The 10000-nt window shown below is 46.5% G+C and overlaps 3 protein-coding genes across 11 annotated transcripts in view; 2 read left to right on the top strand and 1 right to left on the bottom strand.

The window, feature by feature from the left end:
* Positions 1 to 5497, top strand: part of LOC125948240 (methionine-R-sulfoxide reductase B1) — a 6050-nt gene extending 553 nt beyond the window's left edge. The window contains exons 2-3 of one of the 2 annotated variants that reach the window (XM_049674102.1): positions 2383 to 2685; positions 4724 to 5497. In XM_049674102.1, the coding sequence (XP_049530059.1) occupies positions 2383 to 2685; positions 4724 to 4914 (494 nt within the window). In that variant the 3' untranslated portion in view covers positions 4915 to 5497. The remainder of the gene's footprint in view (positions 1 to 2382; positions 2686 to 4723) is intronic. The other variant, XM_049674103.1, reaches the window with a different exon arrangement.
* Positions 5498 to 5729: 232 nt separating this feature from the next.
* Positions 5730 to 9933, top strand: LOC125948228 (structural maintenance of chromosomes protein 6-like). The gene is made up of 7 exons (XM_049674071.1): positions 5730 to 5866; positions 5935 to 6160; positions 6248 to 7106; positions 7175 to 8644; positions 8729 to 8930; positions 8999 to 9360; positions 9435 to 9933. The coding sequence occupies exons 1-7, from the start codon at positions 5765 to 5767 to the stop codon at positions 9457 to 9459; spliced, it is 3246 nt and encodes a 1081-aa protein (XP_049530028.1). The 5' UTR covers positions 5730 to 5764; the 3' UTR covers positions 9460 to 9933.
* Positions 9928 to 10000, bottom strand: part of LOC125948233 (serine/threonine-protein kinase Pak) — a 45586-nt gene continuing 45513 nt past the window's right edge. For all 8 annotated transcript variants that reach the window (XM_049674085.1, XM_049674084.1, XM_049674086.1 and 5 more), the window contains exon 9: positions 9928 to 10000. This exon is cut by the window's right edge and continues 2593 nt beyond it. The gene's annotated coding sequence lies outside the window, so the exon portion shown is untranslated.

Here is a 10000-nt window from a genome sequence, read left to right as displayed (position 1 = left end):
TCGCTACGGCATCAGCGGTGTCAGCAGCAGCAGGTGTCTGGGCAGCGATGCTCTGCGAAGGGTGCGCCCCAGATGACCATCGAATCGTTCGGTCAGTCGAGCGCCACAATCGCAACCGATCGCCAACAGGCGCGCGCGCTTTCAAGCCGGCTCAGGAGGGCACAACCACAGTACCACAGCTGCGCGCGCAACCACCGATCAGACACAAGCGGACAGAGTACCATCGCATTTTCCATTGGTCTCGCGTTCCGTCCAGCACACACGCTAGTACCGTTTCAGAGCATCACCAGCAAGGTTCATCTCCATATAAAGTGCTAATTGTGCACCGTCACCCCCGTTGCGTACGCGGAGTCATCGTGACCATAATTGTCAACTTTTAGTAGAGGTGTGTGACCATTTCTAGCCGAACCGCTCAACCGCGGATCTGGCGGTGCGCTAACTACGCCTGACATTGAATCGAATTTGGGGGTTCGTAGTAGGCTTGTGCAGTGCTGTAGTGTCGAGAGAAAATCAATAGCTACTTTATGGTGCACTGTGGAAGCAGCGATCTTCGAAAACAGATCAGCACAAGGTTTCAAAAATTAGCTTGGAAATGAAAAGTGTGTCGAAAATATGACCGCCACGGTATGCTAAAAATAACGTTACTACCGCCGTCAGAGGGGAAAGAAGTATCAACATTCTAGCGTGATGTTAGGGGAACCCGCGAAAAACGTGTGTGCGAGAGAAGATGCAACGAGAAGAAAGATCGGCGTTCAATGCAGCGTGAATACGCACTGCAGCATGCAATCGTTACGATGTGGCGCCAATCGGTGCATCAGGATAAGGTGGTCGTCTGTTTGATTGAAGAACACGTCAATCAGGCTCAGGGTCAGTGTGTTAAGTACATGGTGGGGCTCTGCTGTATGATCCTCGCAGTACAGAAGACCGATCATCGGCGAGGGTGGAAATTCATTTCGTTTTCAATGCAATTCAACCGTGCAAAAAGCGCTGCCTGCTACGGATTGCAGGTGCGAATTGAAACGGTTGGAATTAATAAAAAAACATCGGATGCTTTGCTACCTTTCTTCCTCTGGGTATCGAGCGATTTGATGATTCAATTACTTTCGAGCTCGGTGAGGTGTTTTACAGCGTCTCGTTTGATCGAGCCACAGGAAAAGTGGAATAGTAAATTAATCGTTTTGATAGAGCTATGCACGAGGCAGTGGGAGTTTCGTTTCTTTTATTAAGCCATAAAACGATTACTGCGCTTGCGATACCCAGCTCTTCCGAGATGATATTAATGTCTACATTAGTTGTTATCGAACCGCTGTCGTACATAACCATTGGTGGAAGGCCGAACAAGGCAATCGAATGCCAAAGATACGATCAATCGTGTTTGGTATGTCATTGCGACATGCTACCTCATAAGAACAATCGGTCAGCGTGAGGCTATCTGCTTCTAAACAATGGTCCCTACACGAACCCCGTGCTTCGATCCGTTTAACCTACATCCGGACCAATCCATGCATCGCCGCGCCCTCGATTTGAGGGGCAGGGCGCACCTTCGTTTAGGGATGGGACAGAAATTAATGACGAGACCGGGCGCCCCAGTCGATCGATGGAGCATTCTGCTGCTGCAGCAAAAGGGTGGGCGTGAATGGGCGTGCGTGGTTTGAACAAATTAATCAATCTGCCAATCATTGGATCCCGTCCCGATTGCCGAATCTCCCACGCCACAATGCGCAGACCGATGCGGCAGATGAAATACATAGCGAGGGAGATGTTCCGGGTGGATCAGATAGTGATGCGCGTTATTTTCTGACTTCAGGGAAGATAAATCGGACGACGAATGGCACTGAACTAGCGATAAGATAGCGTCGGCCTGTTCGAGAAGTTTCGTAACAAACTAAGACCTGTCCGAAGATATGAAGGTGGCCGATATGAGTCGCTCAAAATCTTCAACAACCTCCCGTATACGGGTTTGTAAAGGATGGTTTTAGTTCACTTCATATACCCGTGTTTTGCATTTGTTTTGTACAACTTTATGCTCCGGGACTCAACTCAGCAACACGCTTTGTTCGGTTAGTTTGGATTCGAAACCACTGGTACGGAACATTGGGGCTCATTATCAAACTCCCCGGCGATACATTGCATTGACCGGCTTCGACTTCGGTTCGGTTCCGGGCAACTTGGCAAGCTCCAATCGGTCTGTCGGGCGATTGTGCGCTATTGGCCATGATCATTTGGAGGCATTGTTGGCTGCAACAAGCGAAGTGAAAACGCATACAAGCATTCCGAGGAGCTTTGGGGTAGATGTAGGACTTAAACCAACCCCTTGTTACATGCTTGTTCTACATAGATAGAAACTAATTCTTGACTAACGTTTTTATGTTTTCTCTGCAGAGAGATCCTCTAGTAGCGGCACCGGCCATCAGCCGCCTCAAGATCTGACGATGGAGAAAAAGGAAGAGCTGATCGCGAAGTTAACGCCACTGCAGTACCACGTAACGCAGGAGGCTGGCACTGAGCGGCCATTTACGGGAAAGTACAACAAATTCTACGAAAAAGGTATCTACATTTGCGTGGTGTGCAGCCAGGAGTTGTTCAGCTCTGAAACGAAGTACGATTCCGGTTGCGGTTGGCCTGCGTTCAATGATGTGCTTGACAAGGGCAAGGTGACATTGCACACCGATCCCAGCATTCCCGGTAAGTGTGTGACGGGCAGCAACAGCAGCTGTAGCAACTGCAACCGCAAACCAACGCGGTATTCTAGCCCAGCCTTTTTGCCACTATAAGCCAATGCTCTGCCAGTGTTTGCGCAGGATTGGAACTAGTTTTGAGTTTTACATACGAGCTGCTACGCTATGCGTTTGCGGTAGAGTACTAATGTATCAGTAACACTAGTTGTGGTCACGATAGTCTAACAAGCAAGTGGGACATGTGTTCTAGAATAACATATGTAGGATAACACGTGGCGTGGCTCCACCATTGATATGATGATGTTTAGGCATGTGTGGTACTGCAATGGTAATGGATGAGATTGTTTGGAAGTAACTTTGACTAATTTGAATTAATGTATGTTGTAACTAACCCTAATTTTCATTTGCCTTTGGTGACCAGTAGAAGGATGTTAGTTGGAAGTTTATTTGAGACTTGCTGAAGATTTAACCAACTTCAAAGCATATGAGTTCTTGTTATTGAATATATTTTCTACATTCTACATTTCATAATTTTATATGATAACACAAAATACATATCCTTACCTATGTCCTTTCCCTTTTACCTCTCTCCTCTCTAACTCTATGCTTGTGATGTTTATAAAATTTTGCCATCTAATCGATTTACTATTTACAGTTTTTTGGTTTCTTGACATTTTCAACTTCTGGTTCGTTGTTTTGCTTTTGCATTTTTAGCTCTTACTTTTCAGTGATCGTCTCATATCTGGTTGCTTTCATCAATCACACAAGCGCATCGCACAACGTCCATCACATTTCACACGCTCTCCCCACCCCAAATCGGCACTTCAATTGGTTTTATTGAATCATAGCTCGGTAATTGATTATCAATCTGGTTTTCTCTGCTTTATTTTGGTTGCTTTATGTTAGATTTTGTTCACATTCTTTCATTTTTATTGCCACTTTTTCGATTCGCTTTCAGGTTTGATTGGCTCTTTCGGTTTGGTTTGCTTTTGGGTTTATTGCTATCCAAGGGTTTTCTTTTCTTGTCCTTCCTTTGGTTTTCGCTGTTTGCTGAACTTGTTGTTTGTATATTATCGTATTTATATACATGCTTTATGGTTTGGATGAAGGGCAATAGAGTGTTCCGAGTGTTTCAACCGAGTGTTTCTTTTATCTCGTTGGAGTATGTTTTCGCCTAGCGTGTGTCAGCTTATGTTGCCGTCGTTGCATATATCACGAGCAATCCTGAAGGGACTTCGGGTGATGGTTCTAATTAGTATGTTTATTCTCTCTCTCTTCCCTTTTCTCTGTTTCTCTTTCTCTCTCTTTTTCTAACTTCGTCGGATTCGAAACGCTTAATGTCCTTTGCGACACGTTCACACTTTCGTTTTGTTCAATGTTGCCGGATTGTTCATCACTTCGCTCTTTCACATCACATCACGGATCACAATACCACGCATCATTCACAATTATACGATCACACACATAAACACACTTTCACATACGTATTCGTAACAAATTCGATTTATTTCACTCACGATCACAAAATTATGAATTCATTGGCATCTATTGCGCATCAATTATCATCTTTCTGAAACGATCATTCGATCTTGCGACACCTGAACATGGACACTGATGACGACGCTGGGACAAACTCGATACGTCGTCGCTGTTGTGCTGTTGTGTGTTGGAAACTTATTGTCATCTTTTGATTATCATGTTTTCTTTATGTTTTTTTGTGTTTATCCAATGATCCCTCGTGTTTCTTCTTTTCTTTATTGTTTATTTCATGTTTTGTTTCGCATTCGTTTCGTTTGTGATTACGTTCGATCGATTTAATTATGATGTAAACCTCATTCCATAACTCTATTCCTTATTTTCCGGAATCCATTTGGTTCTTCCAACTAAATAATCGATCCATTAATCCCTCTGCACCATGATTTGGTGATCATCCTACTTTCTTTCATTCCATAAAATCCGATTTTCCCTAACCAACTACAACACAATCCACACGTTCATACATACATACATACACACGCGTACACACGGTGCAAAACAACTAAAAGGGGGAAATATCCTATTGTTAATCACACAACCAGGCCGAGTTCGGACGGAGGTACGGTGTGCCAAGTGCGCCGCCCACATGGGCCACGTGTTCGAGGATGGACCGCCACCGACCCGCAAACGGTACTGCATTAATTCGGCTTCGATCGAGTTCATGCCCGCCGGTTCTGAGCGCAAGGATGGATCGAGCTAAAGTGACCAGGTGCAAAAGAGCCACTTGAAGCAGATGCCAGAGCAGCTAGCGGAGGGGGAAGAGGAGAAGAAGTCCTTGTCTTGTAGATAAGGAGCAGAACGATTGTAAGCTAATTCAAGTGCCACGGAGAAGCAATGAATGGTGTTAGTGCCAGGAAGGGACGGAGCAGCGGTAGAAGCATGAATGCGAAAATGTGCTGTATCGCATGTTCAACGTGGAAGCAGGAGCATCACATCACGATATTCTTCAATGAAAATATATTTAAAATTCCAGCGCAGTTCAGAAAGGGTCTCTAGCTAATGGCGTCGATAGTACGCCTAACTTATGATGCAGCTTCTCGAACGTGCAGAGGTCAACGGACAAATTACATCTTTTCTATGAGTATCGGTGTCTTGTTGTAATAATCAACGTTTCCATGTAAGAAATAAAACCCAGTCAGAATGTTTTTCTAACATTTATTACAAGAGAGTTCGCCCTTCGAATCAGGAGAGAGTGTTCGGAGAGAATCTGGTGATGTACCATTAATGTGACCGCACTTTTCACAGCGAATAAACGGTTTTGATTGCTTTATCAGCGTAGTAATCATTTTTTCGTGTTTTATTCTTTACAAATTGCCCCGTACTTTTCGGTTTGGCAAATTCAAAATTGCCGCTCCTTTTGAAGTACTCAACCCGCAGTCATCAATGCGGCAGATGCCGAGATGACAAAAAGTTCCCGCAAAAAAAAAAACAAAGCAAACGGTTCCGAGAAGGCATCAGCTTTTTTTGCGTTAGTTTTTGCGCAAATTCTGTGTTTCTAGTTGTTTAAGAAGTATTTTAGCTCTTGTGGCAGTTGTATTAGTCCAGCGGAAATGAGTGGATTACGCAAAAGAAGCCATCGCGAAGACGTGAGCCTGTCGCAAGCGAAGCGAACGTGTATAGAGGCCAACAACGACGAACGTGATCCAAACGCGGTATGATTTGGCGGTACAAGCTTGATCTGGTTGCACCACTAAAATGGCACCTCCAATTTTATTCACAGATCGATGAGGTCCAAACTGAAGAGTCAGAGGAGGTACGGAACGGTAAGGTTCTTCGGATGGTGCTGAAGAACTTTATGTGCCACCGGCATATGGTGGTCGAATTCAACAAGCGCGCCAATTTGCTGGTCGGTAAAAATGGTAGCGGCAAGAGTGCTATTCTTGCGGCGATGACTATCGGCCTTGGTTGTAACGCAATGCAGACGAACCGATGCTCCAGTTTGAAAGGTACGGTACAGCCATCGAACGACCTTACCCCATAGCCAACGTTGTTCCAGACAACCCTGGGCTCACTCTGTTCACGTCCGGTTTCAGATCTTATTAAGCACGGCGAATCACAGGCAGTCATAGAGATTCATCTTGAAAACGCAAACTTTGATTCCTACGAACGGGAGCGCTACGGTAGTCGCATCGTGTGCGAGAGAACAATAAATGCGAACGGTGGTGGATCGTACAAATTGAAAAACGTCAACGGTCACACTATTTCGACGAGCCGCAGTGAACTCCAAAAGATACTATTGGCGTTCAATATACAGGTGGATAATCCGATCTGTGTATTGAACCAGGATTTGGCCCGTTCTCTGTTGAAAGATTCGGACGAATCGAAACAATATATGTTTTTCGCCAAAGCGACGCAGATCGATACGATCAAGCTGAAGCTGAACCAGTGTGCGATCATTGCCGAGCAGCTGCACCACATACTTTCGGTACGAGAGAAAGGCCTCAAGTACCTGCGCCAAGAGGTGGATGTGCTGGAGGAAAAATATAGGAATCTAGCATCCGCGGGAAGGTTGGGCGAGATGCTGAAGGACCTACAGGCACTACTCGCCTGGCGAACTGTCGCCGATCAGGAGCAGAAATTGGCCGAAGTCGATCAGGAGATCGAGAGGCTGCGTGAATCCATCCGAGAGAAGGAGGATCGTATCGCAAATCGTGGAACACTCGTTGAGGAATCCAATCGCACTGTACAGATGTTGCGGGTCGATATTGAGGGAAAGAAAACGGAGTTTTCTACGCTCAAGGCCGATTACATGAAATTGCGGCAAGCGATGCAAGATGCGTTGACTCAACAGGCGAGCATCGAGAGATTGAAGGGAAAGATATCGGATCGGCTGGTACGGATGCAGGAAGAGATACGAGGGATAGAGCAGGAGCTAAGTGATCGGAGTAAAAGGTAAGCTATAGCTGGCTCCAGAAACTCTGATGTGTTTACAAAGATAACCATTCCCTTTCGCCCTCCAGTGGTATGAGCCAGGTGGAACAAGAAAGACAACAAGCTGAAAGGGAGCAGGCGGGACTGCACGAACGGTTGGCGGAGTTGTCGCAGCATATCGAGAAAGTTCAGGGCGAGTTGGCGACAATGCACAACGCCCTTATGCAGCTGAAGGATACTCGTGAGCAGCGCCATCATGAGCGTATCGCAAAGCGCTCGCAGGTTGCGAGTCTCGAAGAACAGCTAGAGCAGCTGAAACGAGCGCCTCGTAACAAGCTGGCTATCTATGGACCCAACATGCCGGCACTCGATACTCGCATTCGGCAGCTACATCGGGAGGGCAAGTTTTCCGAGCTGCCACGAGGTCCGCTTGGTCAGTACATTGAGGTGCGTGACCGCAAGTGGGTCTCGATCGTCGAAACTGCGTTGGGTAGCAGCTGCCTTTCTGCGTTTTTCGTTGCCACGCAACAAGACTGGAAAACGCTGGATGGGCTGCTGAGACGCGAGTTTCCGGATCTGCTCAAATGTACAATCTTTACGGGACGCTTCGCTAAAGAGCTTTACGATGTGCAGCAAGGGTGCGTGCAGGAGTTGGATGGGACGCACATGCTCATGAATCTAATCAAGGTTGCCGATCCGGTCGTGATGAATCGGTTAATCGATAGCGCAGCGATCGATACGATCCTCGTTACCGAACAGCAGAGCATTGCGATTCAGTTAACGAGCGAAGTAGAAAATGTGCCCGAAAATCTGTCCAAAGTGATCGTGACGGAACCGTGCTCGGAGTTCTACCCCCAGCCACGGTACCGCAGTTACGCCATACAGCTCAAACCGGCTCGTTATCTACAGGTCAGCATGGGTGAGCTGAGACAGCGGACGGAGCGGCAGTGTGAGGAGCTGCGTCGTGAACTAGTAGAGCTGAATGCTTCAGCAGAGGAAGCACAGGAGGCGCAGCAAAACCAAACACGTGAGCTGCACAATCGGCGGAAAGTACTAACTGATTTGCAACAGGAGCTGCATACGGTGGAACAGCGGATAGAGCAGCTCGCATCGCTCGTATTTGTGGAGGAAACCGAAGAAACGACCTTGCGTCGCGAATTGGAAGAGCTTCAGGCGGAATCGGTGAAATTGCGCGAAAAGCTGGAAACCGAGCGTGATTCTCTGGAAGCGATACAGGCAGAGGTTCGAACCAAAGAGCAAGCAGTGCTGGAGAAGAAGAAGTCCATGGTCGAGATCGAGAATACGATCCGTGCTATTCAGCTGCGCATCGAAGATGAGCAGCAAAAGCGTCAGGATCTCCAGACAAATGAACAGATGAAACGGCAATCGCTGCAGCGCTGCGAGGATGCAATACGTGAACAGATGGCGGCGCGAAGTACCGTAGAGGAAGACGTCGAAAAAGCTCGAGCGGAAGCACTTACCAGGGGCAGTCGCGTTGAGACGACGGAAACGGTGGAGCGATTAAAGCAACAGATACATTCTACCGACAAACGCATACGGTAAGTGACTTTAGAGGCGGAAGCACTAGTAGTTTGTTTAGCCACCTTCGCTTGCTAATGATGCAATGTTTTTCTGGCGAGCAGGAAAATGACGCAAACGAATGACAACATCGAGGAAATTAAACAAAAGCTGGACCAGAAGTTAGTCGAACGGGATGAAGCGGTGGACTATACAGAGAAGCTTCGAGATATCATGTCGTTGCTAAACAACACACGCGAAAACCGCTTCGCCTACCTAGAGAAGCTAATCTCGCATATGTCATTGCGTGTGAAGCACAAGTTTAAGGTGAGTTTCATCTATGATCGGCTGTGTGATTGGTGTTCCACTATATGTTGTTGTTCGCCTGTTCACAGACCATCATGCAGTTGCGCAGCTACGTAGGTTCGATGAAGATAAACCGTGAAGCGGAACAGCTGACCCTATCGGTGGTGCCCCGTGATGCGAAGGTGCAGAACTCCGTTTCCTCGACGAAATCACTATCCGGCGGTGAACGTTCGTTTGCCACCGTTGCCTTCCTGATTGCGCTTTGGTCGTGCGTAGATACGCCGTTCTTTTTCCTGGACGAGTACGACGTGTTCACCGACCAACTGAATCGGCACACGATGACACAATTGCTGGTAAACGAAGCGAGCAAGAAACCGGATCGACAGTTTTGTTTTCTCACACCACAGGACATGAGTGAGATCCAGGCGTCTAGCGATCTGACAATCCATAGGTACGGAGAGTCGTGTGCCGACCCTGGTGTTTTTCCATTTTTTTCAATATGTCTACTAATGGTTTTCGTTTCAGAATGGATGATCCTGAGCGTTGCTAATCGTAGGTAGTTGGCTTGTGTGAGACTTACCAAACCTGATGTAAAAGGGGACCCCTTTCGTGGTTGCTTTATTTCTGTCGTGGCATCAAGCGTTTGCTTCCTGTACCGTTCAATCTATTGAGATTCCATATCCCACTGTTAAAAAGTATTCTATTTGCGCGTTTTAAATGTCATTTTTGGGTGCCATACTTACGGCTCTATAATATATTGTTTGCTCTAGTATAACCATTCATCAAACAAACTGTTTGTCGAAACGTTGTCTTTCGGAATGAATAAGGACAATGCTGACCTTTTCGAACGTTCCAGTCACTCATGGTTGGTACATATTTGCCGCTGAAGATCGCTACCACAGACTCTTCATCACCAGGTTTGATGCATTCCTTCTGGAAATTGACTGTTCTGTTCGATTGACCGACCGACCGACCGGAAGTGTACGGGAAAAATAAAACTCATAAACTTATATAGAATGCGGCATAATGGTTTTTATCTCACAATTATTGTTAATATTTCTCTCGTGAACAAATGATACATTCTGTTTCCG

Source organism: Anopheles darlingi, chromosome 2 (genome assembly GCF_943734745.1).
Source record: "Anopheles darlingi chromosome 2, idAnoDarlMG_H_01, whole genome shotgun sequence".
Classification (NCBI taxonomy): Eukaryota; Metazoa; Arthropoda; class Insecta; order Diptera; family Culicidae; genus Anopheles; species Anopheles darlingi.
The sequence above is the reverse complement of the archived record's forward strand: the minus strand, read 5'-3'. Positions and strand labels throughout refer to the sequence as shown.

Bases quoted from the DNA above. Each gene is read 5' to 3' on its own strand.
- LOC125948228 (XM_049674071.1), top strand. From the start codon at position 5,765: ATGAGTGGATTACGCAAAAGAAGCCATCGCGAAGACGTGAGCCTGTCG. The intron at 5,867-5,934 runs GTATGATTTGGC...TTTTATTCACAG, and splicing joins ACGAACGTGATCCAAACGCG to ATCGATGAGGTCCAAACTGA. The intron at 6,161-6,247 runs GTACGGTACAGC...GTCCGGTTTCAG, and splicing joins CCGATGCTCCAGTTTGAAAG to ATCTTATTAAGCACGGCGAA.